The 26,256-nt window shown below is 38.6% G+C and overlaps 1 protein-coding gene and 1 long non-coding RNA gene across 3 annotated transcripts in view; both read right to left on the bottom strand.

The window, feature by feature from the left end:
- Positions 1–26,256, bottom strand: part of LOC143443883 (uncharacterized) — a 74,752-nt gene that overhangs the window by 9,014 nt on the left and 39,482 nt on the right. The window lies entirely within an intron of this gene.
- On the bottom strand, positions 82–9,104 carry Tdrd15 (tudor domain containing 15). The gene is given in 11 exon segments (XM_076942472.1): positions 82–209; positions 3,461–4,339; positions 4,342–4,753; positions 4,755–5,050; positions 5,214–5,712; positions 5,714–6,092; positions 6,094–7,663; positions 7,666–7,716; positions 7,719–8,187; positions 8,189–8,245; positions 8,247–9,104. Coding segments are annotated over 11 exon segments (5,598 nt in total).

The raw sequence follows: 26,256 nt of genomic DNA, 5'->3' as shown, positions 1-26,256 counted from the left end.
ATCACAACTGATTCTTCAGCCCCCAATTAACTAGAAACATTGACTCTTAGTAATCAAAATAATCAAAATAACAAATGGCCTCTACTGAGTCTTTAAATTTCCCTCTGAAACTTCATAAGCCACGTCTCTATCGTCTGGATTTCTCTCAACACTCTCTTCCACGTTACCACAGAAAACCTCATCAAGTTTTGAATGCTCAATGGCTTTTCCTGCCCAAAGTTCCAAAACCCTTTCACAGTCCTCCTAATCACAACATACACAGTCAGGTCTGTAACTTTAACTTTTTCAAAACCTACTTTAATGGTGGTTCTTAAACATTCTAACCTCCCTTGTAGCCCACTGGAAAGAGTGGAAAAGAAAGGATGTGGGGTAAGTGGACCTGGTTAGAAATGGTTGTTTGGAGCAACTCCCATCTGTGTTGTCAGGAAATCAGCAGTTCAGTTCACAGGTCAGCAGCAGCAGCTCCATCCACTCACAAATGCTTCACAGATACAGCAGCGGTCCTGTTCAGTAGAGTCAGGATAGCAGCAGTGATGGCAAAACAGTGATAACCTATCAGGAACAGCCAGGCCTCAACTGAAAGAGCAAGAGTCAGCAGGAGGGACCAGGGCCTGCTACGCTTCTCTCAGTGAAGCAAAGATCAGCAAACACTTGAAACCAAGGAGCATTGCACAGCTAGCTCTACTAGCAAGCCCTAAGTTCCTCTAAATAGTTCATTGACTCATATTTATACTTCCTCCAAACACCTTGTGTCCTCCACAGGTCTTGCCTCGCAACCTGTCTTGCCTCGCAACCTGTCTTGCCACAGCACATGAGTCTGACTTTAAAAAACTCTGTGAGTCTGTCTCAGCTGACATCAGCCTGAGTCCATCGAAGTGGCAAGAAGCTGCAGCACACCACCAGAAGGGTTTTTTTTGTTGTTTTTTTGTGTGTGTGTGTGTGTGCAGTTGAAGAATCCTTCATCACGTGTTCTTTCATGTGCTTGCTTCAGCAGAACATCTTTTCCCCTGTGTCTGCTTCAGCAAAATGTTCCGTCATGTGTCTGCTTTGGCAAAACATCCTTTTACTTGTACCTGCTTCAGGACATGTTTGCTCCAGTAAAACACCATCCAACACAACTGACTTTCCGAAGAACACTTAAGTTTCCACTTCAGAGGTCTGTCACAATACCCCCTACTCCCTGTAGCAGTTTCTGATCTCGTTAAGATTACTATTGCTGTGATGAAACACCATAACCAAAACAACTTGAGGAGTAAAGGATTTATTAGGTTTATACTTCCTCATCCCTGTTAATCATCAAAGGAAGTCAAGACAAAAACTCAAACAGGGCAGGAGCTGAAGAAGCCATGGAGAAGTACTGCTTACTCGTCATGGTTTCTCAGCCTGCTTTCTTATATCACCCTGGACCACCAACCCAGGAATGGCACCACTTATGCTACATAGCCCCTCCCTACCCCCATCAATCACTAATTAAGAGAATGCCCTATATGCTTGCCTACAGCCTGGTCTTATGGAGGCATCTTCTCAGTTGAGGTTCCCTCTTCTCTTATGCCTGCATTGTGTATCAACTTAACATTCGACTCCCAGCACAGTCATGTAGCTTCCACAGCTCCCAGAATCATATGCATGACAGTTGAATGCTACTGCATCTTGAGAAGCCCATGACCAGCCTGCCTCCTAAATCCTGGGATTAGAGGGGAGTGCCACCTTACCCTGCTACAACTGTTTTCTTTAATCCCCAGCACACTGATGCTCTATTAATATCCGAGCTTAAATCTACATTGAAACCCTTTCTAATAAACCATGGCCTTGCTTCAAAACAGCAGGAAATATGAATAAAGTGACTTGCACTCCAGACAAACTGGGGCACATGTAGGTCCCCACTTGAACATTAATAACAGCTTCTATCGTAGTGTTGCAGTACATATCCAGTGAGAGAATACACACAGTTTACCACAATGCCAGGAACACAGAAAACTACCCACCGCTACATAACCATGTTCACTGATATCATAATGAAAGGTGTAAAAGTAGAAAGGGGGGCCAGTTTCATAGCACTCATCAACTGAGATCAATCTAAATGTGAATCACAGAAAATGTTATAATCGTACATCAGTAACAACAAGACACTTCTTCTCACTGAAAGAGTGTATCTGTGATGATGTGAGTTATAATCTGGGATGTGGGGCAAGCATCACTTTGAAATATGAACAAACATTGATGAAGAAGAAACATCATTGCCTGTAAAATCCACAGTAAATAATCCATAGAAAAAAATTAATAAAATGCAGATAAGAAAAATCAGACAATAGCACATAAGATGATAAAATCTTAATATTCAGAGTCTGTTTTATGTCTAATGGCTTAAGAGAAAATATACTTCAGTAAGTTTGTTCAATAAATTTTAACTGATTTAGCAGTATGCTCGAAATGCTCTCAAAAGCTACCTGGATATATAATTGATCTGTTACAAAATAATGTGCATGTTAGAAAATTGATTGTTTAAAAAGAGCCGAAGCTAGCTAACCATTTGACCTGAACTCTTACAACCTCAGGAGATTTATGAAACTCTTGATAGCATTTATAAAATGCCATGCATGTGTGCATGCATATAGTTATAGAAATAGCCAATTTTACTGCAATCTAACAAATTCATCATTCAGAAATGGTAAAGATGGCAAAACAACAGCCCAAATTATCATGTTTATTTGTTTGTTTGCTGGTTGGTTGGTTGGTTGGTTGGTTGGTTGGTTGGTTGGTTGGTTGATTTGTCTGGTTGTTTGTTTAGACAGGGTTTTTTCTATGCAGCAGCAGCTGGCCTGGAGCTCACAGTAGAGCTGAGTCAGCCTCAGATGACCCTTTTGCCTCTGCCTGTTGAGAGATTGTAGCCACAATACACTATGCTTATCTCTATTCCGATTCCCTAGTAAGAATGGTTCTCTGTTATATGGTATGCTCATTCTGAACAGTTTTAGTCCATTGAAAACAAAGAATCAAAAATAGACACTCCTTTGAAAACAGCAACTTACTTTTCAAGTGTTCTTCTGTAAGTCTTTCATTAATACCCACTGCTTCTGAGTCCATTGTGTTACTCTTTTCCTGGATTTCTCCAGTTGATAGATTTTCAAAAATGTTTCCAAAGCAATCTGTGTTGCTCTCTAAAGGATCAGGTACTTCCCCAGACACAGATGCTACACTTATCTCCAACAGAACTGTACTTTGGAAGTTGAGTTTCCCACTAATAATTTTTCTTCTCAGGTTTAAATTTCCAGAGTGTAATTTTTTTTACTAGCATGGCTTTTCCTTAAGAGATGCCTAGGGACGTTTCTTCTCTTCATATGTTTCCTCCTCTGTAGCTTTTGTTTGTTAGTGCTATAATTAACATTTTCTTTTTTGTAACAACATTTGTCCACCAGTGAGCAGATGGTATGGCTCTGCAGTTTATGCCAGGCTTTCCTACCTCCAGGAGCAGTAATTCAGTCCGGATGAGCTGAATCCTTAGGATGCACGGCAAGACCAGAAGCCACTAGCATATCTGCTACACTGTTGTTCTCACGAATGACATCCACTTCTGATACTGCTCCAGGACCATACTCCCTGAACTGAAAAACTAATCCTGGTTTGCTTAGGAAATTTTGAAAAAACTGTCTCACTTCATTATCCCATAGTTTCCCTGTAGCAGGCAAGACACCATAGAGGCTACATGGATAGCTCAGCCTTGGCAAGTTCATAATTTTCTGAGGTACAGATTTAAGATTCATTGCTTCTGAATAAGGTACACAAACAAAAAGTCCATAGTCAATCAAAACGAGATGTAAAGATTGATCCGAAACTTCAGAAATTTCTACTCTGCTCTACTGATCTTCTGACTCACTTTTGAATAAGCAACTAGAACCAGGAATCACGTGTTCCGGAGGCAGTGCTCGATATGGCTCTGGTATATCTGAAAGTAAGGTAAAGAGGCACTTCATTATATCAAAGAAATCCTCTAACTGCACATAGAAGTCTGAGGGGTCGTGGACAGCGATGCTGGAATATCGTTTACCATTTTAGAGTGGCGCCCAAACAAATGGCCGGATTGTACATGGTGACAAAAGTGTATGGGGCTCCAGACCAAAGACAGTACCTAAAGATCGTGGTGTTCTCTGTTCTTCCACTTGAGATGAAGTTACATTTAAATACCCCAAAAGCAACATGCCATCTACCAAAATGTCCACTTCCCAAGCGTAGTCTAAATATTTCAGAGAAAGGATGCTCATTTTCAAATGAGCAAATAAACACACAATGAACTCAAGGGTAGAATGCATAAACCAAGTCCATTTACAAGGCACCGCTTGCTTGGACTACTCATGATCTCACTACTAGGTACTTTGGCATTATGTGTGGTATTATTTACTGCACACTGTCTGTGATCTATTAAAAAAGCAAGCGCTTTCTCATCCATCCACTGCTCGACTGGTTTGGACTGGTACTGCATTAAATTTCTTTTAGATGCTGCCAAGAATTTTAACCCCTCTTGAAAACTTTTATCTTCTGTAGTAATTAATACTGCTAAATCTGATGTTTTCTGACTTTTTGGTAACGTCACATGAAATCCCCCAGTCTCTGAAATATAAATCATTTTGCTTTTTTTGAGCTGTCCATGTCTCAATAGTTCAAAAGGAATTTCACCCAGCTGTTGGGAGACTGGGTGAAAGATCATGGAACCTCCACACATATTTACTCTTCCTGTCTTCTCGTTGTTGGTGGCTTCATGGGTACTAACTTTGTGAGAGCATCTGCAGTGCTGCCTTCTGTCGTTTAGGACATGGTGCCCACCTCAGCAATTTCTTGGTGACACATTTATCACCACAAGATATATTTACTTCCCAATGTTGGTCATATGTCTTCCAAAATTTACAAAAAAAAAATGTTCTGTTAATTACTTCTGAGGCAAAATAATCGGCAATTTTGCTTTCATGTATTTCAATGGGCCCTTCCCATCTTATCCTATGAAGAAAAGAACCAATTCCCAGCCAGAAGTTCCCAAGAACTTCCACTTCAAAGGACCCTTCAGGTAACATCCTCAGTAACATCAATGGTCATGGCATGGTCATTAGCATATTCTACGTGATCTCTCACCAAAGGGTTCAGCCAGTTCCAACTTTTCTGGCTATCTGTCTTTTTGTTTAGAACATGGGTGGGTCCCATTGCTTTGTTTCCATTCCCAGTACATGCCATATGAAAATTGGTTGAGTGATGGATAGCAGATGCAGACCCCTTAACCTGGGTACTCAAGTCAACTCGGGGTTGAGGAATTTTTGTGATCAGAGGTCTAATAAGGATTTGAAGGCTTCGAGATGCTGATTGATTTAAATTTTTGGTAAATAATTTTGATACCCTCTCTTCTGAGTTAGGGCCCATGTCACTGTCTTCAGGAATATGTGCAGACCCGGGGGCAAATTTTATATTTTTAAGTCTATCCTTTGAGAACTTCTTGGGTTTTGGCATTGGTTCAATTTTACAACAATCTGATGATTTCAAACTCCTGCTGTAAATGCGTTGGGGATGCATCAATCGATCTGTTTTGTTTGCAGAATGTGTTGCTAGGCTAGTTTTATTTATTGCATTGTGGCAACGGGTGCTTTCTGTGTTTTCTTTCAAAGAAGCAGCGGATACCTGATTTAACCTCTGATTCTTTCCCACATATCAGGCTTGTTTAGAATGTTTTTTCTCCATAAGCATTACGTAGCAATTTTATTGTCTGATTTATATGTTGATACCCATCATATAAGTCTATACCAAGCTGCCCATCTGATTCCCTAGACAGTATTACAGCTTTTAATGGTTTCCCTAAGAAATTGTCTTCAAACCATCTATTGATTTCTTCTGGAATATGGATATCTCTAAGATCTGACAGAAAACACTTAATAGCTTGCATGGGTGTGAACAGCAACTCTGGAAACTGGTCAGAAATGGCACACAGCATATTTTCTTTGACCAATTGCTCATTCCCATAGTCCACAAAATAAACACAAACGTCAGATGACGATGCTGTTGGCTTCACCGAGGCTCTATATGAGACCCCATCCTGTATGTACTTAGACATGCACTCTGTTCCAGTCGTATTTTGGACACATTTTGAGGTTAATCATCTCTGTGATTCTTGTCTCCAACATCTCTAAATCTTTGCTGTTTCTACAAAGCTGGCAATAGAACCTTTTAGGACTATATACATGAGATATGTATACATCTTCACTTCCAATCTTTATGTCAAAAGAAGAGTAGTAGTAACTGTAAAGACTAATTGAAAATGGGAATGGCCTTGATAATATGCTGTGGTCAGTGGAGCCATGGTGAAGGAGAAATTCATTTGCACTGGCAAGTGGTGAATGTAAATCCACTAAATTACATAAGCATCTAGGGTGTATGAGGACTAAGGCATACATGATACAGGTAAGTAAGCCTCCACATGAAGAAATGAAATTTCCAAAGTCTCTGGATGCTTCTGCTGTCCAGTCTAATAGTTTACAGGTAATGGGCTCAACTAAATAGTTGAGACAGCATCTGAAAGCCTGGGCTTCTAAAGCAAGAAAATGTGGGTTGATAGCACAAAGGTCTTTAATGAACACTCGCTCTTGATTGCCATAGTCAACAAATATTAGTTCAACTTCTTGTTCTGATGATTGAGTCAAGATGGCAGCCCTGTACCACTTCCCATCTCTGGAATGCTTAGCAACACAAGCTACCTTTCCAGTCTGATATGGCTCTGGGTGGATGCTATAATAATCTTGAATTTGTTCCATCAGTAGCTTTAAATCTTCTAACTTACACTGAAGCTGGCATGAAAAGTCACCAGGGCCATGACAGTAGGAGCAATTGACTTTGACAAGTTTTCCTGGTTTGAACACATATTGCTTATAACATAGTGATGAGTTGGGCTCGAAAACCAAGTTGAAAGAAACTTTTAAATACAGGAACCTGCACAAAGATGAGATATTTTCTTTCAGCTTATTGGAATGATACCTCTCAGGCTCAGGTCTTTTGACAGGGACAGAGGTCACAACACTTTTCTCATGAAGTGTATTTAGCTTTAACACTACACTGTCTCTTACAGATTTGTGGAAACCCGATGTTACCGCCACAGGTTCTGCATATCCAGCTTGTAGCATCAGAGAGACAACATCAGTATTCTCAGGAGCTTCACCATTCTGAATATTCACCATGTACTTGTCATCTCTTTTTGCTATAACTTGAAGCAAAATTGCTTTGTTCAAAACGATTTTTTTAAAATAGTCTATTGCTGCCTTTATCCACACATCTGTCACTGGATGTGCCAGTGAACAGTGCACGGCTAACGGAGGCAACTCACAAAATTCTGGAAGCAAAATTTTTACATCAAAAAGTGGTATAGAATCAGTACTTCCATAGTCCAGGAGGTAAACATTAATCTGATAGTCATTCATTTCAGTGATGATGGCTCGGTAGAAACATCTATCCTTGCTATATCTGACACAACACAATAGTCCAGGTCCAGGGCATCTCAGAGTTAGTTCATTGTTTTCAGGTGCATTATAAAACTTATTTATAGCTCTCATTAAGTCTTGAGATTTCCTCTGGTATTTATTAATGCGTACCCAAAAATTAGATGGGTTCGATACATTCACTACAAACGCTATGTAGAAGATTGGACCTCCATTTTTACAGCTTTAATAGGAAAAGCTGCTTTTAAGTCATCTGTTTCATTAGTCCACCTACTGACTGCTCAACATTAACCACAAAGCTGTCTGTCCCATAAGCGCCCACATCATTCAAGGCACTGGACATGTCGGACTCAGATACAGGACAAGGTATCTTCGTGCCCCACATCCTCGGCAGACACTTAGAATTAGCTGCAGATTCTTGATACTGTAAAGTCACATAATACAGACCTTCATCCTCACTGAACCAGTAAATGCAAGCATGCACTACATGTCCCAAAAGGGCTTGCTTAAATACAGTCAGTTGTTGTTGCCTTACTTCTTGGTCTGGACTGTGTAAATATGTCAGAGCGCATGGAAATGAGAATGACGGTGCAAAATTAAAACCCTACTTCAGTTTCTTCACATAGATGGAGGGTACAGACTCACTGCCACCATAATCCATGAACCAAATTTTCATTTGATTATCCGGCAAGACCTGCTGGAGAATTCCTCTTTGCCACTGCCCCGTTTGTCCCTTTAGCAAAACACAGGCATCCAAAATTGCGGGGGGCGGGGGGGGGGGAGGTTAGTTTCTTCACCTCCTGTGTTGTAATGCAAATTCATACACTCTGTCAGGTCTTCTAGCTCTGGAATATGCTTAAGTAATTGACAATAAAATTTACTGGGGCTCAGTGCAGATGACACTTTGATGCTGTCCAAACTCCCCACTGGTAAAGAAGGCTGGAAATTATCTAGGACATATTGAATATCAAGTGAAGTGCTCTTGCCACTTGATGGCAACTCGGGACTTTGATGTTGTAGTAAGTCTGGCATTGGCTGTGGGATTTCCTTTAATATTTCCACAACAAGACGAAACGTATCCCTGTCAATAAATCTTCCTAATTGTAACTCAAGAACCCCAGATATAACTTTGGGTGCCTCAAGAAGAATCATTTCAAGAGGTAAAATAGTTTGCATATTGCCTTTCATCTGTATTCCTTCTAGTGACTTAAAATAATTCAAAGCTTTGGGAGACCATCTCTCTCCAACTGGGAGTATGTTAGCAAAAATGCCGAATATGACTCTGGGCGGGAGCTCAAATATTTTTTTGCAAGCAGAAGCTACTCGAGTACTATTGACTGTCAATTTGTCTCCCTGATCAATGAGCAGCACCGTATAGACTTCATTCCTCTTTCCCAGGACTTTTCCTCTCTGCCTTTCTCCAGACTCTCTTTCCTCCACCAGGCAAAACTCGTCAATGCCCACATTATTCTTCACTTTGGGGATATACTGTATTTCCCTCTGCAATATGTGATAGTCGAACTGACACTCACTATTATTTTTGCCTTGAAATTTCACAAGAATGTCCTTAGGAAGACACTCAATATGCAAAACTGTCAGCTCTGCATCTAAAAGTGTTGGCAATGAAGATGTAGAAACCATTTACTAAAACAAAAAAAAAAAAACCACAAATAAGTACAAATTAGTTTCTGGATAGATGGCTATCAGTATTACATGAACTTCATTTTATATAAATTTGGTAAGTAAATATAAAACATCAAGATAATTCTATATCTGTTTTTTACATTTATTTAGGGGTGGAGGTGAGACATAAATGAAACTCAGAAAACAACTCTTGGGAAGTTGGTCTCTCCTTCTACTATAAAGGCTCTGGACATCAAACTTGATCATCAGGCTTAGTGGTGTGTGCCTTATTCATTGAGCCATCTCACCAGCGCTTATGTTTTCTTTTTATGTTTTATTGTAGTCAAAAATGTTGGTATAAACAAGATGTTGCTGAGACAAACACTGTCCTTCACACATTAGAAAATTTCACTAAAACGACAAGAAAGGAACATGCAGGTCACTTTTGGAACACACAGAGGTTTTTACTTCCCAGAGAACTTAACAAAGGTTTACTAGATAGTAGATGTAATATAATGAAAAAAGTAAACCAGATTCACTAGCGACCTCATATCCTGGGGAAAAACAAATCTTCCTTCTTATAACCAGCAATTCAAGGGATGAGAGGAGATGGAAGTCAGAGAGGAGATGAAGTTTGCACGCTTTCTCTTGTATTAACTTGTGATACTTAGAATCTACCAATATGCAGTCCCAAGGTTATTCATTGATTGAGGGAAATAAGCTGAAATCTGCATGCCACCAAGGTAGGAAAAGGCACTAAAGCCTGGGCATACCTAACCCTGGCAGGCCTAGCCACAAATAGGGAAAAAAAATGTCTTTACCCATGAAACATAACTTTGCTTCTGTTTGACCTCAAGATTTAGAGAATTCTAAATGTAATAAAGTTAATATGCAGAAAGTTCAACATGCTCTCAGTGTTGTAGTTTGAATTTGAAGTATACACCCAAAGTGGTGCATAGGTCCAGTCAATGGATATCCCATTCTTTGAGTAGCATGCCACCTTTACTTAGTATTTAAAAAGGGGCCCTGCAGATGTCAAATGTAAATATCGAAGATAGTATTAACCAATCCAAGCCCAAAGACTCAAGAATGTTGTATGAACAGATTCTTGAAACACTAGACGCCTATCCCTCCAGACCATTTGTATTCCTTCATGCTATTCAAGTGCTCTTACAAACTTGTTTCACGCCACTGAAGAAAAATAATTTAAGCCTGGCTTACCCCTGGCTCTTACCTAAAGCCAGTAACACCCCAAGATAGATTGTTGAAGAATTACACTCCAACACAGCAGGGAGTTTTCTTAAGAAGTCAGAGGAAATCTTCACAGTAGACAGACATACTGTTGCACGTACTTTATCTGAAGAAAAAGTTGTTTAAGTTGAATACATGAGGATTCATGGACAACAGGATTCAATGGTTTTCAGAGAGCAGAAGAATCCATAGGACACAGTCTGGGAGATATATTACATAGGGATGGAATGAAGTGGTTTGCAGACGAATTCTTGAATAATGATACTCAATGAAGACCTACACTGTGGAATAAATTCTTAATTGTGTAAAAACAAAAGCTGTCCTGCAGGTGTCAGTCACTCTCCTACACCTGCCTCTCCAAAGCTTTTCAATGAGATCATGAAGAAAGATCCTGTGTCATGAACAAAGTCACACCTTTCTGCATCTATTGACCAACTAACATTCAGAGGACACTCATGAAAAACATATAACCTAGGAATTTAAAAGCAAATTAATTATTTTATACAATAAACAGCTGGGTCATTTCAAAACATAATTTGAGACATTCTAGAAACAACGCTCTCTCCCTGCAAGAGTCCCAAGGAAAATCATTCACTACGCTATTGGAAGTGTGTTGTGTTAACACAATTCAGACATCACATGCCACCTGAACCTCAAGTAATCATGTGGAATTTGACAAACTTGGTTTTGTTTCTAATCAAACACCAAATCTGTAAAATAAAAGGTTTAATTAAATTAGGTCTTTTCAAATGTGTTTTTCAGGAAAAAAATCATTTAAAGATAAAAATAGAAGGAAATCTATAAAATGGACTCATTGATATTCAAATAATCTCATTTATAAAATTTAATTGTAAAATCATAAAATGAGGATACAATTATTTTAATGAATACAAGTTTACATAATGTGTCTTCATTATTGCCTCCCATGGCACTATATTGAAAACATGAAGTTGATACATCTCTAATTGCCCATCTCCTTCTACAACTGTGTGACAATAAACACAGGAAAAAGCAATAAAACATATGAGGGAGTCTACATTAGACACTCCATGAATTCATCAGATGGACTACTTTAAAACTTAGTATATATTTAAATATTTTTGTTTTAAAAAGTTGACTGCATCTGTGTTTTTAATTAAATTCAAATTCATAGTATTTTAATGGTAAGTATTCAAAACATGATAAGTATTCAAATCAAAGCACAGACATATATGCATGACTCAATTCTAATTAATCACACGACAAGCATTTGTTGCATGTGTGTACCTAAAACCCCTGATGTCTATTGTATTGAAGAGTATAAGTTAAAACCTATTCCCATTTTGCATTTCATGGACTTAATTTAAAAGCTTAAAGGAACAATGTGTTTCAGTACATTAGTTTAACTGATTTTTACAATAAATTTTTCATTGTTCAAGTCTCAAAACTAAAGATCAAGAGGGTCAGAAGCCTCAACCCAAGTTTTCTGATGTTTGCCCCCATAATATTATTACCCCCAGTTTCACTGTTATGTTACATGAACTACATAATTTTCAGAAAGAGAAAGGAGAACGAGGAGGAGGAGGAGGAGAAGGAGGAGGAGGAAGAGGAGGAGGAGGAGGAGGAAGAGGAGGAGGAGGAGGGGGGAGGAGGAAGAGGAGGAAGAAGAAGGGGAGAAAGAGGAAGAGGAGGAGGAAGGGGAGGAGGAGGAAGAGGAGGGGGGAGGAGGAAGAGGAGGAAGAGAAAGAGGAAGGGGAGGAGGAAGGGGAGGAGGAGGAAGAGGAGGAGGAGGAGGAGGAAGAGGAGGGGATGAGGAAGAGGAAGGGGGAGGAGGAGAAAGAGGAAGGGGAGGAGGGAGAGGAGGAGGAGGAAGAGGAAGGGGGAGGAGGAGGAAGAGGAAGGGTGAGGAGGAGGAGGAAGGGGGAGGAGGAAGAGGAAGGGGGGAGGAGGAGAAGAAGGAAGAGGAGGAGGAGGAGAAGTTTAAAATAGAAGTCAAACCAAAGCAAATAGGTCCAGCTTATTAATTTCATCACTTTTCAAGATGTAGGCTAACTCTGGTGAGATTGCCCAAGAACCTGGCAGTCATTCTGTACTAATTCATTCAGATTCAAAGTGGATATTCTTAGCTGGGATTTTCTCCTCCTGACTTCTGTATATATTTAAGTTGATTTCTCGGTTCTGGTTTTAAATTTAGTAGAAACAACTCAGTGTGTACTGTTCCATCCTGTGTGTTTACAAGTTAGGACTTCATTTTTGTAACTAGTTTTATGGTAGTTCTGTCCCCAACAAAACCCTTTGCAATGTCTAGAGAAATATTTGGTAGGTGCTATTGGGGTAAAGGGGACAGTGCCACTGGCATCTAGTGGGTAGAGACCAACAGTGCTGCTAAGTACCCAAGAAAAGAATCTCTATTATAAAGCATATTATCCAGCCCCAAAATCCAATAATGCGGGGTTTGAGAAACTGCTTTAACAAAAGCAGAAATAAATTCCAGGTAGAAAATAATTAATATTTTTAAAACAACGTAAAAGGGAGAAAAATGAGGATGTTTTTCTAATTTTATATTAAAGAAGTCTTTCAAGAGACAAACTCAGAGGTCATGATGATGTATGCTTTTAAAATTATAGCAAAATGAAGCTGTTTCAAAAATGATAAAAAATCAATTTAATATACTAGTGGAAAGATTTTCTTTAGTCTTTTCAGTTACTCTTGATTCCTCTCTGTTGCACCTCACAATTTAGGAATTGGTCCCCCCTTGTCTGTGTTTCTGTAACTCTGATCTAATCAAAAGCCCCTTCCCTGTGAGATACTAGATTGCCACCCAGTATTCCTTTGTGTGTACTTAATTCTGCATTACGCTGACCTGTAACAGTCCCAGGATTGTGAGCAGTGATTTCTTAAAGACACACAAGCATGTACTAAGCATTTAGCTGAGAGCTACACTGAGGGAGAACTGGAGCTCCGAATGCTGTGTGACCCTGTGGTCAAACCAGCACCAGCACCTAACCACCCAGATCTGAACACCGTGTTTTGTTCTTAACCTTATTTCCTATTGTGGTCAGTCACTTCTAACTCTGCCATAGCTACATCTTCGTGGCCATTTTGTTAATGTCCTTGCCTATGGATGCCTTCAGAACACTGCTCATCCACTCATTTCTCTCCAAGTTTTTGAGAAAGCATTTCCTGCTAAATGAGACCATTCTAACTAAAAAATTCTTTCTCTGTGAAAAAGGCCTCCCTAATATCATCTTCCTCCCCTCCCCTGCCTGTGTGTGTCTGACTAACTCTCTGTCCCCATCTCTCTGTGTTGTGTTGTATGTCTCTCTGTGACTCACTCTCTCTCTCTCTCTCTCTCTCTCTCTCTCTCTCTCTCTCTCTCTCTCTTTCTCTCTCTCTATCAAATTATATTAATCTAGTTGTTCTTAAATTTTCGGTCACAGGTTCTCTGAACATTCCAAAAACAAAGTATTAAGGCGGTCAAATTGTTTTGCATATGGAGCTGACTCCTACCAACACTTAGAATAGAACAATAGTTTTGAAATCTCAAGCAATTAATTTAAAATCACCATGAAGTCAGTAAATTTTAACATAAATATTTTCAAGACAGGTGACATTTTTCAAAATGAACAATGATAAGGAAGAGTGTCGTAGCTCACAGGTTTGTAAAAATGTGCTTAATGTTGGTGCTTAATTGAAATAGCTGCTCTCTCAAATCAGCTTCTATATTCAGTGTCTTGCAATAGATTTACTAGGTATATGGAGAAGATCTGTCTACAGACATATATAGTTAGAGAAGAGAGGGACTGGAGTCTTCTTTGACAAGCACAAAAACTTATTAAGTAGTCGTTTCTAAGCAGTTACTTACTATATGCAAAAGAAAAGCATGGAGGAAACTTTTGTACTCTGCTAATCAAAATTCCACTGGTCTGTCTTGAGATTGAACTTTCAACTGTGAATTAGTTCATAAGACTCTATATTAATTTGTGTGAAGATACTGGTCTATCCACTTGAACAGAACCAACATCTCCAACAGCCCCATGATCAAATTAATTAAGAAAACCAGCAATCTCACCAGAAAAAAATCATCAAATCATGACAAGACACTAATTTTCTACTTCTCAAATTTTTGCCTTAGAACTTGAGTTTTATCACTGACAAACACTGCCTGTTGTTTTTCTTGAAGTGACAAGCTTGCTTTACCCAGCAAAATACCCAAAGGTAAATAATGATACCTTATCATGGTTTTTTGATGCAAAATACATGAGGGATAACGCTAATTCTGCTTGTGACTCATAGACTTAAACCAAGTGCTTTTTCTCAGACCAGACATAGGTAACATAGGTATAAAGGTCTTTATAAATACTTTTCATATATATATATATATATATATATATATATATATATATATATATATATGAAAAGAGAGAGAGAGAACATACTTACATACTTATGCACAAGAAATAAAGCAGGAGATGGAGAGATGGCTTGGCAGTTAAAGAACACCTTCTACTCTTCCAGAGGATTTGAGTTCAGTTCCCAGAATCCATACTGGGCACTCACAGCTGCTTCTAATTTGCTGGAATCATCTCCAGGAGATCTGATGCCCTCTTCTGGCCTTTATGAGAATACACACTCACATGCACATGCCATTACACAGATATGAACACATAGATAATTTAAATAAAATAAAATAAATCTTTAAGAATGAAGTTGGGCTCCTAGCTTATACAACCTTTAAAGGATAATTTCAGCTGGATCAGAAACCTGCCTATAAGACTTAAATTTAAAGAAAAAGGTCTAAGGATAAATGTTTCATAACTTAAATAATTAAGTCACAGCTTGGTTCCTTAAATATAATTCTGAAGGTCTAAATAACAAGGAAAAACAGATCATTTAGAAGACTCTAAATAAAAAGTTTGTTCTTTAGAGGAAACTATAAGAAGGTTTAAAAACTATTTAAAATAGGAGAATATGACTGCAAATATCTGATAAGAAACTTGATACACGATATAAACATCTCCTAAACTAAACAATAAAGAAAGACACATGAGGCAACTCAAAAACGGACAAATTTAACTAGACGTGAGTTCAAAACATACGGAACTCTGTTAGACAGCATTAGTAGCTAAAGAAACACTAGTAAAAAGCATGATGAGCTACCATAGAAGACCCACTAGGATGGCAAGAGCCAAACAGTCTGAGAACAAGCTTGTGCACATGTAGGGAACTAGAGGCCTCCTATATTGCTAGTGGAACTGCAAACTGACACAACCAACTTGGAAAACAAATCAGCAGCCCTTCAAACACTTAAACAGCAATTTTACATCAAAGTGCACCACCAAAAGAACCAAAACCATATACCCATACAAAATCATGCCCCCAGATGTTCATAAAAACATTACATAATAATATCTGAAAGTAAAACCTACTCTGAAACCTATTGTGTTGAATGGATTAACGCAATGATTTCGTCCTTGCTGTGGAATATGATTCAGCCTTGAAAAATGATAACGCCTACACAAAGGATGAGGCCTCAGAAGAGAAACAAAAATTATATAAAAGTTTCCAGACGTTGAGCTGTAAAGATGACGAACCAGTTCAGGACATGGACTGATCTTGCAAAGGACCTGGGTTTAGTTTTCAGCACCTTGTAGGTGCAGCCATCTGCAACTCCAGTTCTAGAAAATCAATGCCCTCTTCTAGCTTTCACAGGCAGCAGGAATGCTTTTAAACATGCTTGCAAGTAAAATGTTCATACATGTAATTAGTTAATTAGCTTAATTGTGTTTATTATGTTTACAGTACTATTACCCTAAATAAAGTCAAATTCATGGGTACCAGAGCTAAGACACAGACATTTGTGGGGGGGGAGGGGGAGGGGATCCAGAAAGGGTTTCTCTGTGTAGCCCTGGCTGTCCTGGAACTCACTCTATAGACCAGGCTGGCCTTGAACTCAGAAATCCACCTGCCTCTGCCTCTCGAGTGCTGGGATTAAAGGCATGTGCTACCACTGTCCGGCTCAGATATATCTTTTTTAAAAAGCTTTTTTTTATTACTTTTTTTTTTTTTACAGTCCAGTCATTACCCCCTCCTGGTCCACCCTCCCACTGTCCTCAGCCCATTCCTCTTTATAGCAGGATGGTTTCCTGCTGCTGCTGCTGCTGCTGCTGCTGCTGCTGCTGCTGCTGCTGCTGCTGCTCCTGCATTGTATGGGAGGAGCTGATGCGAGAGAAACGAAGGAGAAGAAAAAGGAGGAGACGAAAGAAGAAGAGCAGGAGAGAAGATGGCTGGAGATATCCTCCTGTCTTTAGCAGTCTCGGGTAGTTATTCATACTAGGTCAGTTATTGGGTTCACAATTTTAATTGTGTGGGCATTTTGTTAATTGAGCATTCCCAAATATATGTACCAATTGGATAGCCATTAAGTATTACGAGTCTTCATTTCACCAGGTACTGTGGGATGGCGGGTATTAACTGGGCTCAGCCAAGCACTGTGGACAGTGTGGTGAATTGGCTGATCTAGCCACCATGATGGCGTCTCGTGGGTGCCAGGGCTGGTGCTTCTGACTGGCCTGAGCCGCAGTCTGAGCCAAGCAGCAGCCAGAGCAAGCTGCTCTTGGCCTCAAGCCTTGTCTAGTCGGGAACATGGCGGCTGCTTAAGAACAAGCCAGATAGGGTGCCAACGATTTAAATAATAACCACAACAGCTCCTCCCCCCCCCACCTACCATCCCCCACTCCCCATCCCCAACCTCCACCAGGCCTCCCCATTCCCTTGGGCCTCAAGTTTCTTCAGGGTTATGTACATTTTCTTTCACTGAGGCCAGACCAGGCAATCCTCTGCTGTATATGTGTCTGAGAGCTGGAAGGGGAGGGCTCAGACCAGCTTGTATATGCTGCCTAGTTGGTGGCTCAGTGTCTGAGAGATCTCAGGGGTCCAGGTTAGTTCAGACTGCTGGTCTTCCTATGGGGTCACCCTCCTCCTCAGCTTCTTCCAGCCTTTCTCTAATTCAACCACAGGTGTCCCCAACTTCAGTCACAGTGCTAAGAAGAAAATTTTACACTAAGTGCCATTGGGGAGAGAGAGAGAGAGAGAGAGAGAGAGAGAGAGAGAGAGAGAGAGAGAGAGAGAGAGAATTATGCCAAATATACTGCAAGTGTCTTTAAACTTTTTCTTAATTATAATGACTACCACTGTAAATTTTAGAACTAACATGAATCCAATGGTATTTGGCTTGACAGTAGAGATGGCTCCTTACTCCTAAACTCTGAACCTCCTTCCAATAGTTTGATGGGATTAAGAGCATCAATCCATTGTTCCAAATGCCTATATAAATCTTCTTGTATATTCAACACATTAGTAACTTTTTTTGCTAATTGATTAACAAAAGTAGCTGTCTTAACTTCTTGTGTCAAAGCAATTGCAGAAGCAGTGGCACTAGCAATTAATGTAATTAAAGCTATTATGCCAGCAATAATCTAACCCACTACTCTCTTGCCATTGCTTAAAGCCTGACTCACTTCTTCCAGTACTTGCAGCTTTTTTTTTTTTCAGAATACCAAGTTTCTGTGATACTAAGGGCAATAAAACAAAAGCTGGTTGATAGACCTCCATAACAGATGTGGCAGGTTTCAACACACTAACACAATTAGAAAGTGTACAATGTATTTGGCATAATTCTAACACCTCTCTGGATGTTTTAATTTTGCCTAGTGAGCTTATGAATTTAAAGAATGCTGCTCTGCTGAGCATTAGTATCTGGTGTGGCAGATACTACTGATAAAATTACCCATGGCCTGAGGTCAGTATTTCTATTTTGGTCAGTCTTCAAGAATTGCATATGTAGCTTGATCATGCTAGCCCTTTTTGTCCTGGGAATACTTTTATTCCTGCCCATCATGTTAAAGCTTGTCTTTAACAACATCAACATGTTGGCAGCCAAAGTACATGGCTTGAAACTGAAAATGGACCCCCAGACAGAGTTATTAAATTAACAGGATGGCAAGCCAAGGATGAGTAAGATTCTGCACAGAGCCTTACCAACCTAAGACAGAAGTGCATTGCTTTGGATAATGCATATTCCACAATGAGTAAGTAAGGCATTCTTGACAGAACAATCTAAGACAGGCTCAGTCTTGTTTATGAAATAAAAAAGAGAGAGGTGGAGAGCTTTTGGGGATGCTTGGCAAGAATCTGGCAAGAAACAATGACAAGGAAATGGGCTGCTTAGCAGGAATATGACATTGACCAAGGACAAGGAAATGGGCTTCAGGCAGGAAGCTGACATTAGACTAGAACAAAGAAGTAATTTGAGGCAGGAATCTAAATCTTAGGCTAGAATCAGGAAGTAAGCTTCAGACATGAAAATTACTTTGGGCTAGGACAGGGAAGTAAGCTCAGGTATTTTGGTCATTCTGATAAGCCCTTAGAAACAGTGATCACAGGAGTGTTCATGGAACTTTGTTCATTGCCTTGCTTGTTCTTTGACTATTTGTGTTTATTGTCTTGCTTGTTCTTTGACTATTTTCATCTATTGTATTGCTAGTTCCTCAACCTAGAACTGACCTTAATATTTGCATATAATTAAAATGGTATAAAAGCAAAAAGGAGGAGGAGGAATGGGATGGGGGTTTCTAGGGAGGGAAAATGGGTAAAGGGGATGACATCTGAAATATAAATAAATAAAATATCCAATAAAATCTTATAATAATTTTATAACATTTAAAAAATTTTTAAGAAGAATAGCCCCTACCCCAAAAATCAATAAAATGATTCATAATGATATTCTGCTATTTAAAAAAGGAAAAGTAATTTAACAGCACACCTGAAAACCCCAGAACAAAAAGAAACAAACACACCCCAAGAGGACAGCAGGAAACAATCAAACTCAGGGCCAAAATGGAGGGAAAATGGGGAAAGGGGATGGTATCTGAAATGTAGATAAATAAAATGTCCAAAAAAACAACAACAAAAAAAAAACAGACAAACAAAAAAAAAAAAACAAAAGAAACAAAGAGAACAATACTTACACAGATACATCTTTTTAAGGGAAACAATTTGACTTGTAAGACTGCTTTATCAAAACTTATATGGAAAGTTCTTATACCACTGTTTGTAAGATCTGGGAACTTGTCAACTAACTTTCCCTCAGTTGGTGACTAAGCAATTGCATAAAATACACTGTACAATAGTGAAGTGTAAACAGAATGAGGCTGCATACATAAGTCATATCACAAGCACTGGAAGAATCAATGCATGATTAGATCTACTGCATGATGACACATAAATCACAAGTGTTCAGATGCTGCGCTACCAGCTGCAAGAAAAAGGCATGAAAACATGCCATGGCATGAAACCAGGCATGAAAACAGTGCTTGCTCAGTTCAGAAAGATAACAAATTGGCAAAAGGGCATCAGTGGCTCTGGAGGATGGTGATACAGATACACTATTTTATTTTATATGTTTGATATTGTTCCAGAAAACATACCCATTAATTTTCCCACGGGTTATTTTGAACACAAGTTATTGGTTCTTGCTCTTTCAGAATTCTCTACTTCCTATTTTTTCTATAAACAAACATATGTTTCTTCTCTAACAATGAAATCCAACCTAAAATGAAATTGTTTTCAGAATATGGAAATAGGGAAACGTAGGAAAACATCCACAACACTTCCAAGGAAGATGGGCAATCCTGTGCAAGACAGAAACTAAATCTGTAAAGGAAATGCTGAGTGTGTGAACTCCTACAGAAAAGAGAGGTCTCACAGGAAGAAGTTACAGGTTCTTTTAAAAACTGTAGCATGCAATAAAAACTAAAGTACTCCGGTTCAGCAACCTCAGGAACATAAATTTTAAAAGTTATTATGCTTCCTTCATCTATTGTGTATCAAAACCATAAGGGAATGACTGCATCCAGACTAAGCAAGGATTTAGAAAAAAAAATTTGGGATCCAGGTAAGATAATAGTGTGCTGTTTTTCACCCTGTAAACTTAAAATACCTATTAAATATTAAAATATATCTTTTGATTAAAATCCATCACATTTTACTGCTATAAGGATACTAGGTGAGGATACTTTCTGCAACATTATTCACTGAGGAAAAAGCTACCAACATAGTCAATGGGAATCGAAAATGGCCTCGTCAATAGAGGCAGACATTCATTGCTGGTAAGATATCATGGCCAAATTCACTGGTAAAACTGATGTGAACATAACCAATACTCTAGTATGCTTTTTACCAAAAATTGGGATGTTAGTTCTACGTCTTATGTAGAAGCTCACAATTTAAACAAACCAATAAAACTCTTGAAAACTAACAAATTTTTGGAATTTTTGTTACTGCTTCTTCAAACAGTTCTCAAAGTGGTAAGTGGTACAGACAAGGGAACATAATTCATATAAACAAGTGAGAAAACTCAGAAATAATAATAACTACATATGTAAGGTCAATAAAGCAGAAAGCAATTTCTAATCATCAAACTGAGCAATTAAAAACAATGCCACAGGGATGGGGGATTTGCCTTGGTGATAGAGTACTTGCTTAGCAAGTACAAAGCCCCGGGTTAGACCCTCAACTCAAAAAATAAAAATTGTCAGTGTAAATGACTTTTTTTAAAAGATGCTAAAACAATTGGATAGCCACATGCAAAGGGAAAAAAAATTCTCACTTCCTATCACAAGGCAACCTATTATAGAACTCAAGAAAGTCAGTGACAATAAAACAGTAGCTCTCTAAGCAACTTAGAGTGACCAGTGAGCATTAAAATAATGCTTACAAGGCCTATTTTAATATAAACAATGCTTTCATGTAAAACCTTCCCCAACTGGAACAGCCCTGGTGATATAAAAGAATGGCTAGATAATGAAGGTCAATACTAATGATCAGATGAGAAGAGTATCTCATAAAGCATTTAAGTGATCAATATTTGCTGCACTGGATAGCATTCTACCTCCAAAGTTAGTTGCAAATATCTCTGGACACAAGTACAAAACATATACCTACTGATGCTTTTTTTAAAGGAAGATACCAGAATTAATTAAAGAAAACAAAATAGACTGAAAACAAATTAAGATCTATACAAGAAAACAAAAGGTAGGTAGAAAGGGCCTACTATGAAGTCTAGGGAAAAAAGAATGGATGTTTGCTGAAATTTGAGGGTGACTTAGAAGACCACATCTATATAGAAGGTATATAGATCATTTGCTTTACCAGAGGAGCCAACTATGGGATGTGTGAGGTAATTTTAAATAAAGAGCCAAAGAAGCTCCAAGCAAAGCCAGAAACACAAATTACAGTAACACCATTACAGTTAAGGAACAAAAAAGGAACCTAGAAAGAACTAGAAAGATAGGTTAAAAATGAAACATTGAAAAGATATGTGGGATCAACTCAAATCCCTAGACAAATGAAAATTGAAAGATCTAGAATTCAAGGGAAATGGAAGACACACAAAGGCGCCCACCCTGCCTGCTAGAGTGCCCAGTGTCATTGAGACAAGCAAGTATTTGTCGTGGGGATAACATCTACAACTGGGACAGTGAAAGGAACAAGCATAGAGAGACAAGAAAGGTCCCACATCAGAACAACAGGAGACAGAAACACAGTCTTCATCTTAGGGTTTCCTCTGCATTTTGTTTTCACTAATGGAGGGTCACTTCAACATCCCCCTGCACAAAGAAAAGGTTTTATTTTATTCTTTATGTTGTTTTCCAAAGGATAAAATATTTTTAATGTATGTTTCTGTTCCTGTTTAGACAATAGAAATATGAAAAGGAAGATTCTTTATAACTGCCTTTGTTATATGAAAATGTATCGGCACAAACTTATTAAATGTGTACTGTATACTAATTAAAGAGAAATATAAATGGCCATTTTCAATATCCTTAGTTATGAAATAAATGCAAGCCAAAAGTATATTTCAACTCCATCCCAACCCAGTCAGAATGGCAATTATCAGGAAACGCTCAATAAATGATACCGTGGAGCTCAGAGGCCAGCAGTGGAAATTCATACACGCTGTTCTGAAGAAGGTAAATTATCACAGCTACTACAGACATTGTGCCGTGGCTTCTTAAATGAAGGCCAACATGTGACCCAGCTGCACTGCTCCTGGGATGTGTCTACACGAAGGAATCTAAGACAGTATTCCACATGGATATTTGCACATTTGCAGTGATTGCTCCATTATCCACAACAACCAAGATGTGGAATCAGCCTACAGGTCCATCAACACACAAATGGGTAAGGAAAGTGTGCCACACATACATAATGGAGTTTTATTCAGCCATAAAGAAAATGAAATTGTGTTATACGGAGGGAAATGGATAGAGCTGGAAATTATTATGTTAAGTGGAATATGCCAGACACAGAAAATCATTGCATATTTTCTCCCATATATGCCATGTGAGTTCAAAAACAACAAGAAAGCAGAAAAGGACTCTTTGGTGAGAGAAAGCAGACCAATGACAAGGGAGAGAGAGGAGAAAGTGATGGACAGGCAATTATGACCAATATATGTGATTTTTTTCATGCAGGAAAATAGTACAATTAAACTCACCACTTTCTATAATTAATATAGGATAATAAGAAACCAAAAAGGAATTAAAGATGATACAGCCATTAAAATAAGAAATGAAAATGAAATTTTCAATGAGCAAGACTACAAAAGAAAAATAAATAATAGAATAGACAAAATTTTAGCTGTCACTATATTACAGAAGATATATAAGGCTAAAAGTATAGAGTGTGTACCTAGCATGCAGAAAGCACTGGGTTCAAGCCCCATTACAGCATAAACAAGACATGGTGGTGCAAACCTGTAATCCTAGCTTTTGGGAGTTGAAGATGGAAGAATCTGAAGAAAGGGCATATGGGCATCCTTGCCCCATAGCAAACTCAAGTCCTGTCTGGGATACAAGAAAGCCTGCCTCAAAAGAGAAGCACACATACACATGCATGTGTATGTATGTACATATGTATGTATGTATATATGTTTATGTATTCACATGTATGTATATATTTGTATACATACATATATGTGTGTATTTTGTATGTATATGTGTATATGTATATATATGTATTAATTCATATATATAAATCAAAAACTGATGCATAAAAAAAGATGTTCACTGTTCATTTCTATAGAGAAACCATTATAATATCACCACAATAATATTCCATACCCTATAGAATGGTTGCATTAAAGGGTAGCCAGGCAAGCACAGGTAATGGTGTAGAATAATAACTGGAACCCGCATTGACTGTGGATGTTCATTAAATGCTGGAACCATGCAAAGCTCGATGTTTTTATTTTTAAAAGTTTAATGTGTATGTGCCTTTGCCTCAGCCAATTCACTCCTACATATGAAAAAAAATCACAGGAATAAAAACACGTAAAGACACTGTGGCAGATTTGTAAAAGCCAAAAATGAGATAAATACAAATGTCAAAAGTGAGAATAATACAAATGTCACTCAAAACAGAAGAGATGCACACAGCAGAGGCATAGTTGGCATTCTATGCTATACAACAATGAAAAAGCAATATTATGTAGTCCACAGCATGGATGAGTCAGAAAAATGTGCCAAATGAAAACAGCAGGAAAAAAATACACGAACACACAAAATTCAAATAGATAGATAGATAAATAGATGGATAGATAGATAGATAGATAGATAGATAGATAGATAGATAGATAGATAGATAGATAGATAGAAAGAAATGCAGACTGCCCTGGGAAAAAACTCCCAGTGGCTGCCGAGCAGAAGGGCTCTTAGAATGGTGTCTCATCAAAGGAACTCTGGTTTAGAGGATATGTTTATTATTCTGTTGATTACAGTGTTTTTATGGGTGTACACATGTTCTCGAGTGTCATCAAATTTTATATCTCAAATATGCGCAGTTTGCTGTGGTTCTGTCACGCTCTAGAAAGGCCGTAAAGCACAGACACTTGAGAGGGTAAGCACCGCCTGAATGTTTATTAATGGTGGGTTAGTGGTAAGACGACGGATTGTTTTGTTCATATATATATATATATATATATATATATATATATATATCAAACCTTTATTGACTTAATGAGAGACTTTAGATTCCTTGTTCAGTTTGGGAAAAACTTGCCATGTCAATGTATAGAGAATAGTAAAATATTATCCTAGACAGGAATACATGTTTGAATGCAAAGAGAGAAGGATACATAGGGTACCATTAACATTCAACTAAGACATGAAATTTAAAAAGCCCAAGGCAGTCTCATTTTACTCTCTGGCTTAGCAGACATGTTGCAAAGGGCTTGCTTGTTTGCTTTTAATTCCAAAAGGAGCAGAGGGTGGCAGGCTGGGGAGGAGGGGGTGTATATTTTTGAAACGTGTATTAGTTACGATTAAATAACTCAAAGACAAAAATAAAGCCCTCAAACAGTACTTCATACACTCATTCTCCCTGTGTCTTTGAATCCCATGCCTCAAGAGAGGAAGGACATGACAGCAGGATTGGTGGGGAGTGGGCCCCAGAGAGACTGTGCAACCACTGTTGGAGGCGGAAGGGTAAGGACCTACGGGGATTCTGGAGATGTCGGGACTGTGGAAGGCCGTTGCCCCAGAAGCTAAAAGACAAGAGGGGTGGGAGTCAGGGCAGAAAAAGAGAGGAGACAAGGCACAGGCTGACCATGAGTAGAGACTAAATTTACCAACAACCACAGTGCCAGCCAGGCCCCTCTTTTAGGAACACCTCCAGGACCAAGATGGCAGCGAGCTCTGGGCTCGCTCGTGCCCTTTGTGACCCGAGGATGCCCAGTTGCTGAGCCTGAGGCCACATGCACAGAAGGTGGCTGACAAGCTGCAAGAGGGAGGATCCCTCGCTGGCTGCATACAAAGTGGAGGTTGCAAATGCCCAGCCTGAGCCGCTTGAACTCCAAATGAGCATCCTGAAGCCTCGTGACTCTGGGGGTGGCCCAAGGGTGGACTGGCAGGTTGTACTGGACATAGTTTATATGGGTGTGTCACCTCGCTGTGGTGGAAGGGGTATCACTCTGGTTCTCTTTTTGTCCAATAGTTGATCAAGAAGAAAGACCCAGCTTGTGACTTTCATGATAGAAACCCAGAAGTCACAATGAATGTTCATTCTAGTGAAAAGAATAACTACTATCAATTTATCTATTTCTCTAGGTTTCTATTTTATCAGTATAGTTTTGATAACTCCATTATTTATTCTAATGTGTGTGTATGACTATTCCAACTTTATTCTGTATTTTGTTCGTATCATTTCCTTTTTTATTGACAAATTTTTGTTAATATCCTTTGGTTAATCTCTTTGTTTTCCATTTCATGTTTCTTTCCTTGGCTATCTTTGCCTTTTTTCATTCTTTGAATTTGTTCAAACAGTTTATTTTTTTATCTTCTTCAATGGATTTTTTATGGTTTTCATCTTAAACTTTTTTAAATATATTCCTGCCATCTCTGTATATTATCGTTCATACCCCCAGAGTGTAAATTCCCCTCAAATACCAAATAGACAATAACTCCATATATTCACATCAGCAAAAATTCTTGTGACTTAACCCTATATTGTTTGTATTCTGTGAGAAGCAAATGCAGCATTAGAAACACCATACCCTGGCACATGTTGAATAGTTAATAGACATGCTATACAGCCATGCAAGAGGAGAGTTACCAGGTTTAGCAAGTAAAAATACAGGATGCAATTAAATTTGAATGTCAGATAAGCAGATGATAATTTAGTATAAATACACTATTAAAACACTGAGAGCTATTTTTCTGAGATACAAATTTAACTGAGAACCCTTGTTTTATCTGGAAACCCTAGTAAAAGTAAGGATACTGTGGTCATCCATCTCTCTGACCATTTTAAAACCAATATAATATGCCTGAGGGATAACTCTGTTATAGAAAACTCGAGAATCTAGGCAAAAGATTTAAGT

Source organism: Arvicanthis niloticus, chromosome 11, assembly GCF_011762505.2.
Source record: "Arvicanthis niloticus isolate mArvNil1 chromosome 11, mArvNil1.pat.X, whole genome shotgun sequence".
In the NCBI taxonomy this organism is placed as follows: Eukaryota; Metazoa; Chordata; class Mammalia; order Rodentia; family Muridae; genus Arvicanthis; species Arvicanthis niloticus.
The sequence above is the reverse complement of the archived record's forward strand: the minus strand, read 5'-3'. Positions and strand labels throughout refer to the sequence as shown.